The following is a 12,988-nucleotide window of genomic DNA, read 5'->3' as shown; positions in this document are numbered from 1 at the left end:
TTCTTCTTTATGAATACAATGGATCATTCATTCATTAATATAATAAGTTGTCTTTGCAGAAAATTAAGTTACAAAAGCCACCTACATAAATAACACAACAAACCAACTACAAATAAATCATGATAAATAGAAAATCAATCAAAGAGGATGATGAAAGTACCAAGACTTCACTTCAGCCTCTTGTATATTTTTGCTAAGAATGACTTCAGTACAGCTTGTACTGCCATACTAGAATGTGCTTCAATAGACTTGATCAATTTTTCATAACTCTTGCTCTCAAAATCGGCAAATGCGCCCTATCAAAATTGTATGAAAAATTTCAGAGAAGGGAAGAGGGTTGTTAAAGATAATAAGCAAGATTAGGGAAATCACTAACCTGAAGGTCGAGTACATTATAGAGTTCTTTTACTCTAGCAACACACGTTGGGTCTTCTTTGCCGTAATTTTCCTGCAAAAACCAATTTATACAATGAGAAAATGAAAGATGGAATAACTGACTTAACATGCATGATAATGACAGCACTTACGTGTAAGGATTTCTTCTGTTCATCGTTACAAAGTTCTAAGGCTTTTACAACTAACCAAGAGCACTTAAAATCCTGAATATCAGTTCCAATCTGAAGATAGAAGAATATCATAAAGTTCAGACTCTCTGATAAGTAGATACAAAAGTTCAAGCACATTGCAGGAAATAGGTTTGGTATCTCACCTTGCCAATGAATTCTGGATCTCCAAAACAATCGAGATAATCATCCTACAAACGAGAGATGTTAGGATTAAACATTTGAAATTCATAAGGCAATTTAGTACAGAAGATTATACTATATAAACAGAAACATTCATCTGACCTGTACTTGGAAATATATTCCCATATCAACCAAAATGTCTTTGACATCTAGATGATCTTCGAGCTTTTCACCAGACATAAGTAAAGCACAAGCTACCTGCATGACATAAGAGCAACATGTCAGATATAGTTGCCACCATTTTAGTATCAGCAATAGAATGAATTTTATGCAACTAGAGTGTTCACCTATAATATGTGTTAATACTGTTTAATAGTGCTGGAAAATAAAATGGGTAAAGTTTCAGAAATGAACTTACAGAAATATAAAATGAGTAATACGCAGTTTTGTACTGAACGATGCGACGGTGACTGCATCATAAAAATAAAGTTAGATTTTACTTTAAGTTAAAAATTTGCTTTAATATTAAGCAAAGTTGTAAGAGAAAATTTGCTTCGCTCCACTTACAGGTCCAACGAATATTTTGAAAGATCTTTCTCTCCTTCAATGGTAGTGATCAGATCAATCATTTGTCCACTGGCAGTCTGAAACTCAACCTGTAATAAATGGGAAAAGGTTTTACATCTATCAGAACTTACTCATATTTCATAGTAATAAGTTAATAACCCCTTGTTGGCAACCCTATATGAACTATGAAGCATTCTTACCTCATTAAACAAATCCAACAAGTCAACGTAGTACTTCTTGTCCCTAAAATGCTTCCTGAGAATTCTTGGGATTTGGTTTCGAAGTATTATACCATCATTAACAGCAATCATCCCAACCTAACAGAACAAAAATTTCCATTAATAACTGATTTTGAAAGCTTACAATACAGATTCAATGATTTTTTTCTTTCTATAACGACTCATTTTCACAACAGATGCACACCTTAGGAACTCTGAACCAGCAAGGCTGACCACGCCTTGTATGAGAGTTATCCATGATGTCATCAAGAACGAGAAAATATGCTTGAAGCTGTTAAGAGACAGGGACAAAGAAATACTGTTATTGGTTTTCCCTAAAATTTAAAGAAAGGATTGCTATATAACATTAGAGAAAATTCATATCTATAATACCCATTCAATGCACCACCCCAATGCAGAAGCAAGAAAGACTTCATCATCAGTCAGCTCTTTTTCCTCCTTTAACAGCTTGTAGCTGTCAATAACAGAGAGCCCGCGATTTAGCTTCCCTGCCAGATAAAAATAAGCACCAGAATGTAAGATAAAGCAACTTGTGGAACTCGAAAGAAATTGAATTGAAGTACAAATTGTTTGAATATAGGTGCCTTTACGGCTTGTTGGATGCATTACTCACTCCATATGATATTAATAACTTCACTATCTTGTACTTCCAAAAGTTATGCTTCATATTTAAGTGTTCCAGAAAGAAACCACGCATGTTCTTGAAATTTTATTGTCACTGAACTCCCAACAAAATTCCCTTAAAGGTCATAACTAAACAAGGTATTGGTATATAGTTCTTGGAAGCAAGTACAATTCCTGAATATTCTATTTCCCTTGGATGGTGTTGTGAAGGCCGAATCATGATTGTATACCTTGGATATATTTAGCATTACATGGCCGAACCATGTCATTTGCACACAACTAGTCCACAGGTTTCAACCAGTACAACAAATGGGGTGGTCAAAAGTCTCAAAACATATGTTCATGCTTTTCAAAACTAATTATCCTTTCTAAGGATACATTACCAAATGGTCTAAGATTGTAGAACAAAACACAAGATAAAGCAAACGAGAATCAAATGAAAAACATCCTTAATGTTCCAAACATGGCCCAGTACTTATGAGGCAATAAGAAAATTGACAAGGACAAATATTGCTCACCTCCTGGAACATTGTAATCCAGCATCTGTAGGAAAAAACACAAAAAGAAGGAGCATGTAAGAACCATATATAAGACAAAAAGTCAGTTTCGAATTTAATGGTTGAAAGACTCACTTAGACAACACAGAAACTTAGTACTTGCATTCTAGCTTTAAGTCTTTATCTACCAAAGTCCAAAACTCTTAAATGCAACAACCCCACTTTCAATCTTAATTTCATAGCAGCAGAACTCAAAATTTGCTAAAATTCTGTCTCCTCCTTCCCAAAGACACAAATGACATGCAGAATTCTAGCAGAAATCATCTTAAGAAATGATGATTAGACCCGATTGCCCGAATCTGTTGCCCGAGGGGTTAAGGACATACTTAGATGAAATAATGAAGCCTGCTAGTATGGCTTCAGCTTAGATGTGAACTAATACAGTAGACAGTATCAAGGTTGCTGATGGTCAAACCACAATAAGTCAAACCTGGAATTAGCAAGTTCTTCCTAGACAAAGTGTTATTGTTATACCAATGAGGTCTTGGCCTAGCAGTTAACACTGATGGCCTATGTACGATAGATGTCAATTTCAAATCTCTCTGTCCTCGTTTGTAATTTGCATTGGCTCATTCACACCAACAAAAAAATATGTGACTGTTATCAATTTGATAACCTTGCATGATTGGACAAGTATAGTAACTAGCTTAATTTGCCTAATGTTTTTGCAATTTTACCCATGCAATCGCGTGTACATTAATCTATTTCTAAAATCGGAAACTCGCGATACTCAGCAAATTATAGCAACACATTCAATCATGAACACGACATTAAATTGTTCAACATTCTAATCTTAGAGTTATCGTATCTAATTTTCTAATCACCATTAATCAAACATAGATTAAAATAAATGCTCGGATTGTCAATATAATGTCTCATAGACTATAGATCAGATAATAAGACTTATTAACTTGGGTTAAAAATCATGAAATTGGGTTCATGTCAAACACATTGCATCAACGTCAACTACAATCAATTAGCAACACAAACACAAAATTAATGAAGAAACCCCAGATCAATTAATCAAGCTAAAATTGACTAATCCAGCAATCAACAGAAGAAAATAATGAGTAATTAAGAAGAAAAATAGCAGAAAATCGTCAAAAATAAATTAAATATAAACCCCAGAAAAGCAAAATCTTAAACAGAAATTAGACGAAATTAGAGGAAATTAATGAGTACCCTGTCAACCCATTGGCGAGAAGTGTCAGTCCATTCAAAAGCGGGATCATTGAGAAGCTCAGATTTAAGAACTTCGTAAACTTCAAGGAACTTTGACCTCAGATCGCTCATTTTCTCTTGTTTGAAATTCTGAATTTGGGAATCACAGAGTTTGAGAGAGAGAAAGAGGAGAAGAGAAAGAGATGGGTTAAGGAATGAGTGTCTTTGTTCTTGTTTTTATATAAGGAGAGTTGAGTCAGCAATTTTGCGTTGCCCAATCACCTAGTTACGGGGACTGTAAAACTCCTTGATTTATACGGAGTATAAGCAAAGTTGACCCGACCCGAGTTACATGATTGAACATGAATACAAACAATTAATTATACAGCTATACAAATTATAAATACAAGACGGTAGTAAAGTTACCAAAATATTTAAAAATTATACAAAGTTAATAAAAAAAAAAGGGTAAAAATTACCCAGATAAAGTATATTACTCCTTCCTTCTCTTTTTGTTATTTACGTTTTCCTTTTTGGGTATTTCAAATTGTTCTTTACATTTCCTTTTATATTATCACATAAATGACTTAGTATTCTATCAAAATTTGTGTCCAATTATTATTTTAAACAATTAAATTCATTGGGTTATTTAATCTCTCACACTTTTTCATTGGGACATTAAATTTTTTTCATTTCCCAATATCAGAGTTTTGATAAAAGTGAAAACATTATAAATAAACGTAATTTATCTTGTTCAAATAAAAATAATTGAGGAATCTCGATGCAAATTAATTAATCGTTAAAACGCGTGAAAAATACCAAACGTAAAGAACAAAATGAGACGGAGGGAGTATAAATTTATTAAATTTCAAGTGCGCACAAGACGGTCATGACCTATTGAAACATGAATAGCAAGAGTACTTCGTATTTTTAGTTTAGCGTCCACTTAGAATCTTAAAAGTATATTTAAAACAGTCGTTATTTGTAAAACTTATTTTTGTACGGTGTATTAAATATTACGATTTTTCATACAATCTATACTTTATTATTAGTATTTAAAAAGGATAACCATAGATGATTAGATGACACATGTCACCCACGTCTAGCTTTCGCCAATAAATTTATTTTTTGTTTTTCAATTTTTGTTTTGTTGTTTTTTATACGAAGTATTTTACGGCTTCAACACAACTTCATCTTCCTCATTCAACACCAATTCACCATTTAATTCATATATTCATTCAATATCTTCCACTTTATCTCCCTCGTTAATAATCAATATTAATACACCATCTAACTTATATATTTTTCAACTTCCAAATTCCATCTCTATAGCACTAAAATCACAAGCCATCAATGTAGTTAGCAATTTAAAAGACGACTAAACAACACTCGAAAGCTAGTTTATTATTGAAATACGAGGATAACATTGAATGTGTTTAGATCTAGTACGATAAGGTTTTCACCTCGCAAACCTCACTAAAATGCATTTTGTAATGAGGATTCCTTCTCCTCCCCAATCCGTCAACCCGAACTTGGTTGACCTATGTGGGGTTCCTAGCCAATATACCTTCAGATCTAATTAGTTTGTTACTCCTTACAAATGACTTTAGCTGATTTACAGTTGACTTAAACATGATCCGATTTAAATCTGATACAATCTGATCTGATCTGATATGAACTTCATCTGTCACCCAAATAACGACAAGAGGGACTCGTTTACTGCATTTATATTGGCTTTCAATCTATCTTTCTTGTTGGAAACATAAAGGTCCCCCATACTCCTCTATAATTGGACTTTATTTTGGCTTTATTTTTCGAAGAGTTACACTTGTTAAATAGTTCAAAGTGGCAAAACGGTAAATTCAGGAAACAGAGAGGGTGATAAAAAGTGCTTGTACGGAGTATTGAGGTGGGACCTTTAGGAAACACTTGCTTTCCTCGCTAGAGGCTATTTTTTGATTCTGATAACTCGCACGTGCTGCACGGGTTCCTCGCTCTCCTCCAAACGGATCAGCTCTATTGTGACTGACCCGGCTGACAAATGGATCGTCTGTATTGGGTCAATTTGGTTTGAGCCTGTTCGGGTAACTCCTACTATGGTAAATGTACGGGTTTGGTTTAGGTCCTTTCAGATATCTTGTCTATTTTAATTTATCGACGGTTGACCGCCTCTGGTTCGGGTCTATATCAATTTGCGCCATATCAGGTTAGTTCATACTCCCTCCTTATTTATTTAAGGAATACACTTGCTTTTTCCGGCCGTATTTATTTAAGAGATACACTTGTCATTTTTGGTAACTTACCAACCCCACCATCTAATTAAATAATCAATCTACACTCCACCCTCACCCCCATCCCCTAAAATGACATGGTCCCACTTGTTTTACTTATTAAAATATCTACCCAACCCCACTTGTTTTATTACTTTATTTAATTCAATTCTTTTTCTTAATACCCTTGTCCGACCAAGTGTATCTCTTAAATGAATACGAAGGGAGTATGAAGTACGGAGTATTAGATAAGATTTTTTCAAGTTAGATAAAGTATTTCGGATTAGTTCAGGTCATTGTTTATTACAATATTCAATAATAATAATAGTAGTAATAATGATTTAAATTTTTGTTCGAATCATTTTTAGATCAAATTGGGTATCGGATTGGGTCAACTTCACTGGGCTTAACTTTATTTTATTTTTAATACTCTGTATGTGCAAACGGGCCACCGAGTAATACAAATTATAAATACGGGAAAAAGAATTTCGAACTTAAAATGTATCGACGTATTGTACACAAACTTTCAATTCTATACCAAGACATGAAATCATCGGTGCCTGGGTCTAACTGTGAATTTGTGATTCTCTGAGAAAGTGCCTGTCATTCTGTCAATAACTGTCATTACTCGTCAATTACTCAGTACGTATCTTTTTACAGCAAAGCAGTTCGTGATTTATCATATTTGTTGGCAAAATTAAATAAATAAATTTTGCTTAAATAAATTAGTAATCCAAAGGATTAAGATCTAACATGGAAAGTATAATTTAAGTTTTTGTCTTTAGATTCTTTTCGGTAGAGGAGCCATATGATCGAGTATATGACTCATATTGGATCTTGTCATGAATTGTTTTTGTTTTCCCGGAAATAAAGTAAATTTTTCGTAACAGTGTAGTAGTGTAAATGAGATTTAATTTCATATTTTAAATTTTACTCTTTAAAACAAATATAATGACTTGATAAAATATAATGAGAAAGTCTCTGATGAGATTTTCTTAATAACCTGTAAAGTAAGATCTTATATCCCACAAACGGATAGCTCTTTCTGAAAAATAATTTAATTTTTGGAGGTCGGTCTCGTATCACTTGTAAACCTTCATGATACAATATTATTCTACTTTCAATAAATCGAGGATCAAATATATATTGCTAATTTTATCAACTAATTAAACATATGTGAATAAATTCCTATAAATTTAAATGAAACATGATCAACCCATTTGACAATCTTAAGGAGGATTGGTGCAACCTTACCTCAAATTGGACAACAATATCGTAGTTATCACTAAGACACTAAGTTCATTAATTGGTATTAATTGCTTGTTGGTTCAGTGGTGATTGGGGCTAAACTTGGTAGGGAGAACCCGTGTTCGATCCCCCGCAACAACAATTGGGAGGGGACTGGAAGCTAACCACCCAGAACTCGTCCCGAATCCGGATTAGCCCTAAGGATGAATCGGGTGCTAACACCAAAAAAACTAAGATCATTGGTAGTTAGACTTTTCAATTGGACAACAATGTTGTAATTATCACTAAAACACTAAGTTAATTGGTTGTTAGACTTTCTAATTGGACAACAATTTGGTCCGATCCAATTAATAGTCTTTTACGGTCACCAAAAGTCCAAAAGATATCGGGAAAATTGAATTGATTAATGTATTATAAAAAAGTAATACAAGTCTACACACGGAACATCTAACATGCATGAAATTCAAGAAACTGCAGGAAAATAAGAAAAGTAACAGCGACTACAATGTATAAGTAACACCAACATAGAAAGTTAAGTAACACCCGTCAATAACTTTCTCCATATTAGTTGTGTGCATCACACCATCAAGTTGATGGTGTGGCTAGTCACACATGAAACGCGCTGTATATGTTATAATCCCCCTACTATTTATCTCTCTCCTCCTAAACAAAAGAAACCACACAACTTGGTTCTCGATTAGGGTTGTCAAAAAGTAATCATGCGACCGGCATCCGACAAAAGCGAAGTGACTTGAAAAAAAAAGTTCATACATTCAATTCGTACAGACACAATGACATGACACAAAACATTATCCGAATAGACCCGAAACACAGCTGACCGCGTACCTAATTCAACAGCCAAACTCCCAACCACTTAAATATGCTGTGATTCGAAGTTCCTCTTTCCAGTAAAATTAAATGCAACATCAACATTATGTCATTATTATATTTATTTTTGATGGGATCTACTAGAATATATAATATGTCATTCTTTTTTTAGTGTCAAGAAGAATAATTATGTCATTATTATAAACTTTGAATATTTCATAATTAAATTAAGACATTCATCTAATCACATTCCTTGCATTTGGATAATTGTACACTTTAAATTTACAATGTGGGAATAATAATATAATATTATTAATATTGATATTGATGTTGCATAAAAAGAATAATACTTGGGAGGTGTCTTTAGATCAATAATGGTTAGAATATAGGAGACAATTTTTGCACATAAAAGCTAAATATTCTCACTTTTAGATATTTTTGAATACCACGTATGAAATAGGCCGAAAACTTTGATACTCCTACACTTGCAAATTGCAATACATACTTCATATTTAGTTCGTACGTATCAATCATAGCTTGTGAAATACGGAGTACTCCGAATAAATGAATTATCCTTAAGAACAATTATATAAAAAGTAGAATATTTAATCGGTTGTGAACTTAAGAAATAAAACTACCCCGTAAAAAAAAAAAAAAAAAAAACAAAAACAAACAAAAATGAAGTAAGATTTATGATATGATTTTTTTAAAATCACATTAAATTTGTATGGATTTCGTGATCATATCCTAACGTTCATAATTTTCTTGTGAAAAACTATCCTCCATACATGAATGTAAAAAACTCATTGTATTCGTTTTTATATTACAATATACTCCGTACTTCGTACTACGTATATATAGTTACAAGCTGTACAATATAATCGTAAACCCAATTCATAATCTTTGAACGGTTTACCTAATACTATGTATACCTATCGATCTAAACCTTGTTTACATAAAGGACAACATGATATAATCGTGAGCCATTGGTCCACACATTTCTTGTGGAAAATATGTGAACATGGTAATTGCCTTATCTCTTCTTTGTCCTTGTATTTTGTCAAGCATATACAACATTCCTGCGAGATTAATTAAGAAATTAAAGATTGTGCGTGTAACTTTGGCGATTTTCAAAACGCAAACATAGTACACTACGTAGTATCCCGTCTCTTTTTATTCTTTACATTTGATATTTTGCACGCGTTTTAACGACTAATTAATATGCATTGAGATTCCTCTATTTTTTTTATTCAAATAAGGCAAATTACGTTTATTTATAATGTTTTACTTTTAACAAAATTCTGATATTGAAAAAATGAGAAAATTTTAATGTCCCAATGGAAAAGTGTGAGAAGTTAAATGAACCAATGAATTTAATTTGTTAAAATAATCATAGACTCAAATCTTGATAGAATATTAAATCATTTATGTGACAACATAAAAAGAAATGCAAAGAACATTTTGAGACACTAAAAAAGAAAAACGTAAAGAGACGAAAATAGTAACTTTTTGAGAAAAAAAAAAAAAGTATATCAAGCAATTTTAGTGATTTTCAAAATTCAACATAGTAACTTTTACGAGAAAAGAGTGTGTAGGTCAACTTTAGTGATTTTAAAATACGACTTTAATAAAAGTTTAATTTGAATGAAAAACATTAAAATGTTACTCAATACTTACTCATAGAAATGATAAAATTTTAAGACTTTGATTTAGTAAGACGAAGTGTTATTGAAATTCTTACTTTTCCCTTTACATACAAGAATATCAAAGGTTGTCCTTTTAAAAGAAATTAATTAATGGGAGTAAGGGTAAATTAACATAGTAAGAGGTATTCTATTATAGTCACCCAATTTTACTTATGTAAATTTATTATAGCTTATTTGAATCGCCAATTGAATTTGTCAGTCCTTATCTTAACTATATCGGTTGATTATTTGAAGTTATAAGTGGAAATAAGGTGAACCGGACACAACGTATGATTTTTTTTTAAAAAAAATTGTGCCAATCACAAGATTCACAACTTAGGCTCCGACTCCGTTCTATTGACTTATTTTGTCTGAACTTATATTATCTAAACTTATCTGAACTTAACTGACCTTATGTACTTATTTTATCTTAAAAAATTTATTTTGTCTTTGAAATAAACTTATTTTAAGTGGAAATGTCTAGAAAATTATATTTTCTGAACTTATATTACCTGAATTTAACTGATTCCGAACTTATGTTACCCGAACGTAACTAAACATATGTGAACTGATTTGAACTTAAATGAATTGATTTGAACCTAAATGAACTTATTTGAACTTGAACAAAGCCTTAATTATAAGTTATTTTTGTAGGGGAAATACTAAAAAAATGTCATTTTATACGATTATAAAACGTAGAGTTATTTTCTTAAAAATCACAAAAAATAGGAAAATTATCATTTAAATGATTAGTTTAAGGAGGTAAATGAACTTACTGGATTGTCCTTAGCAGGGGAGGAATTTCCAGCATCAAAACTGTTGTCAACCAATTTAAATTTCCAGCAATGTAACTGAGAAATTTGATCATCAGAAGCCCCCTTTTCAGCAGAACCCAAGTTCATATTATAGCCAATGCAGCTACTGATTAATGGAACACAAATACAGAACAGAATAAAAAGAAGGAAAGGAAAGGAATATGTTATGGCATTCCAAAACAATATGGTTATGCAAAGGATGTGAAGCTTCGGAGCTCCGTTTAAGGATCCGAATCGCGAGTCGAAAACCCATACATTTCCCATTACAAACCATAGTGCAAAGATTAAGTCTAGTGATGCCTTGCATTTGTTCACAAAATGCAAACCCCTGTTCCAGAAAATAGGATGGTTTTGTTAGACATGATCAATTGTCTTAAAATGTGTTTTTTCATGCTTTATGAACTAAAATATCACGTTGGGGCATCACATTGATAATTTTGTAGGTATGTATAACCGGTTCATTTTATGTTGTGTATGGTGCAATCGAGACTATTTCTTTACTAATGTGCTTGTATATACCTTGTGAGAAGATGGACCTAAAAATGACTTTAATTGGTTCAACGGTAAAGATCCTCAGATCACGTACTAATTACATACTTTCACTGATGTATTAATGAGTTCATGTGTTACCTAAGGTGACTAGACCTGGTTATTGGATAGAGTAACCCAATGATTGAGTATATATAGCCGTATAGGGTTAGAAGTTAATAGGGTTGTGATGGGCATGCCTTTTATTGGACGAGACTTTTATTGAACTTATAACACAATAATTTTGAAAACTAAAATAGTTATGACATGAAATATACGAAGTTATGCGTAGAGCTTCGTAATCACTTGTACTTGCATACGATTTTTTTTTTTTTCATTTTTCCTTGTTCTTTTATTGACCTTCCCATTACATGCTCGTGACCCTATTTGATCAGTCCATTATTGACCCACTAAAAATAACCCTTTTATTAACCGACCCACTTTAACCTGCACCGACCCTGACCCAACCCACCCAATAACTAGGTCTAAAGGTGACCATGCATGTTATTTCATCAAAGTTGATCACTTAAAATAATAAGCCAACTGAAAGAAGAAACGCACAAGTGGTACACAAATTGTGGAACATAGTAAGTAATTAAATATTACCTTGATTCTTCATTGTCTCTTTGCTGTTCCAAATCAGGAAAATTCACCCCATCATCTCCTCCTCCCAAATGATAATGTCTATACCTCCAACACAAGATAAGAAGACTCACAACACAACCAAAATCATACCCAACAACCCATATTCTCATAGGCCAAACAGGCCTTTCTTCCTTAGAAACAAATAGAGTAATCGAAGTAACACAAATTTGTACCAAAAGTGCTACAAATTCAAGCATCATCCAACCACACAAATTAAAAGGGTTATCTCCTAGGTGAGATCTTGTTCCATTTTGGTAATGAAAAACCCTTCTAAGGAACGTAAACCACTTTGCTCTCGATACTCTCATTGCCATCCGTACAACGAATGAGATTTCTCTTATAGGCCTTATTTGATCGTTTGTAACGACTCCATCTTGTTCTCGAGGTACACCAGATATTAATCTCGACGTTGAAAACGGAACATGACTAGGAATCCCCATAGCGAAATGAGCCACAACGGCAATGCAAATTATAAAAGAAGGCGGAGGATTCGAACTTGAGACCTATCGTACACAAACCATCAATTTTAACCACTCAGCTAAGACCAGCTCAGTTGTAGAAAAGTTGTATGTTATTTTTGCCTGGCGCGAATGGCCACAGGCCCACAGGCGGCAGGCCACAACTGCAATGCAAATTACAGACTCTCAATCTTAACCGATAGGCTAAGACCTCAGTGGTAGAAAAGTTGTATGTTATTGTGCTATTTGAGTGTTTTTGACGAGCTAATGCAAGAGAATTCGAGTTTAATTGATTGGAATAATGTCATTTTTATGGGTACGGGAAATCGAGTTTTTAACCTCAAGATGAAGAAAGAGGTGAGGTTTGAAGGATAAGAGATTGAGGAAGGTGAAGTTGGGTTTTTAGATGGTGACCAACAACCCAACTTCACCTTCCTTTGCTTTGATGACAAGGGAATTGTTAGAGAGGTTATGAATTGGATGTAGAAATAGACGTAAAGGCAAATTGCTACAAGAACTTTTGGCCTAACGATCCAGTTTTTTTATTAATTTGATTAATTAATTGGTATGACATTGAAATCTAATCTTGTTATGTAATTGAGTTTATAAGAGTGGTTAAGATCTGGGTATGATTCTGTTAATGGAATTGTCAGAGATGGTACAACAGATATATCAAG

At 33.0% G+C, this 12,988-nt stretch overlaps 2 protein-coding genes across 2 annotated transcripts; both read right to left on the bottom strand.

The window, feature by feature from the left end:
- Positions 1–4,056, bottom strand: LOC110782060 (farnesyl pyrophosphate synthase). The gene is made up of 12 exons (XM_021986126.2): positions 3,856–4,056; positions 2,635–2,659; positions 1,865–1,980; positions 1,677–1,763; positions 1,454–1,570; positions 1,254–1,342; positions 1,105–1,156; positions 849–944; positions 710–754; positions 528–617; positions 377–448; positions 1–296 (listed from the first exon to the last, which is right to left on the bottom strand). Exons 1-12 carry the CDS (start codon positions 3,964–3,966, stop codon positions 168–170), a joined length of 1,029 nt encoding a protein of 342 aa, XP_021841818.1. The 5' UTR covers positions 3,967–4,056; the 3' UTR covers positions 1–167.
- A 4,284-nt stretch (positions 4,057–8,340) lies between these two features.
- Positions 8,341–12,779, bottom strand: LOC110781951 (E3 ubiquitin-protein ligase At1g63170). Its single transcript, XM_021985999.2, has 3 exons — positions 11,815–12,779; positions 10,642–11,008; positions 8,341–9,259 (listed from the first exon to the last, which is right to left on the bottom strand). The coding sequence occupies exons 1-3, from the start codon at positions 12,291–12,293 to the stop codon at positions 9,113–9,115; spliced, it is 993 nt and encodes a 330-aa protein (XP_021841691.2). The 5' UTR covers positions 12,294–12,779; the 3' UTR covers positions 8,341–9,112.
- Positions 12,780–12,988: the final 209 nt, after the last annotated feature.

The sequence above is a fragment of the Spinacia oleracea genome, chromosome 2 (assembly GCF_020520425.1).
Source record: "Spinacia oleracea cultivar Varoflay chromosome 2, BTI_SOV_V1, whole genome shotgun sequence".
Taxonomy (NCBI): domain Eukaryota; kingdom Viridiplantae; phylum Streptophyta; class Magnoliopsida; order Caryophyllales; family Amaranthaceae; genus Spinacia; species Spinacia oleracea.
The sequence above is the reverse complement of the archived record's forward strand: the minus strand, read 5'-3'. Positions and strand labels throughout refer to the sequence as shown.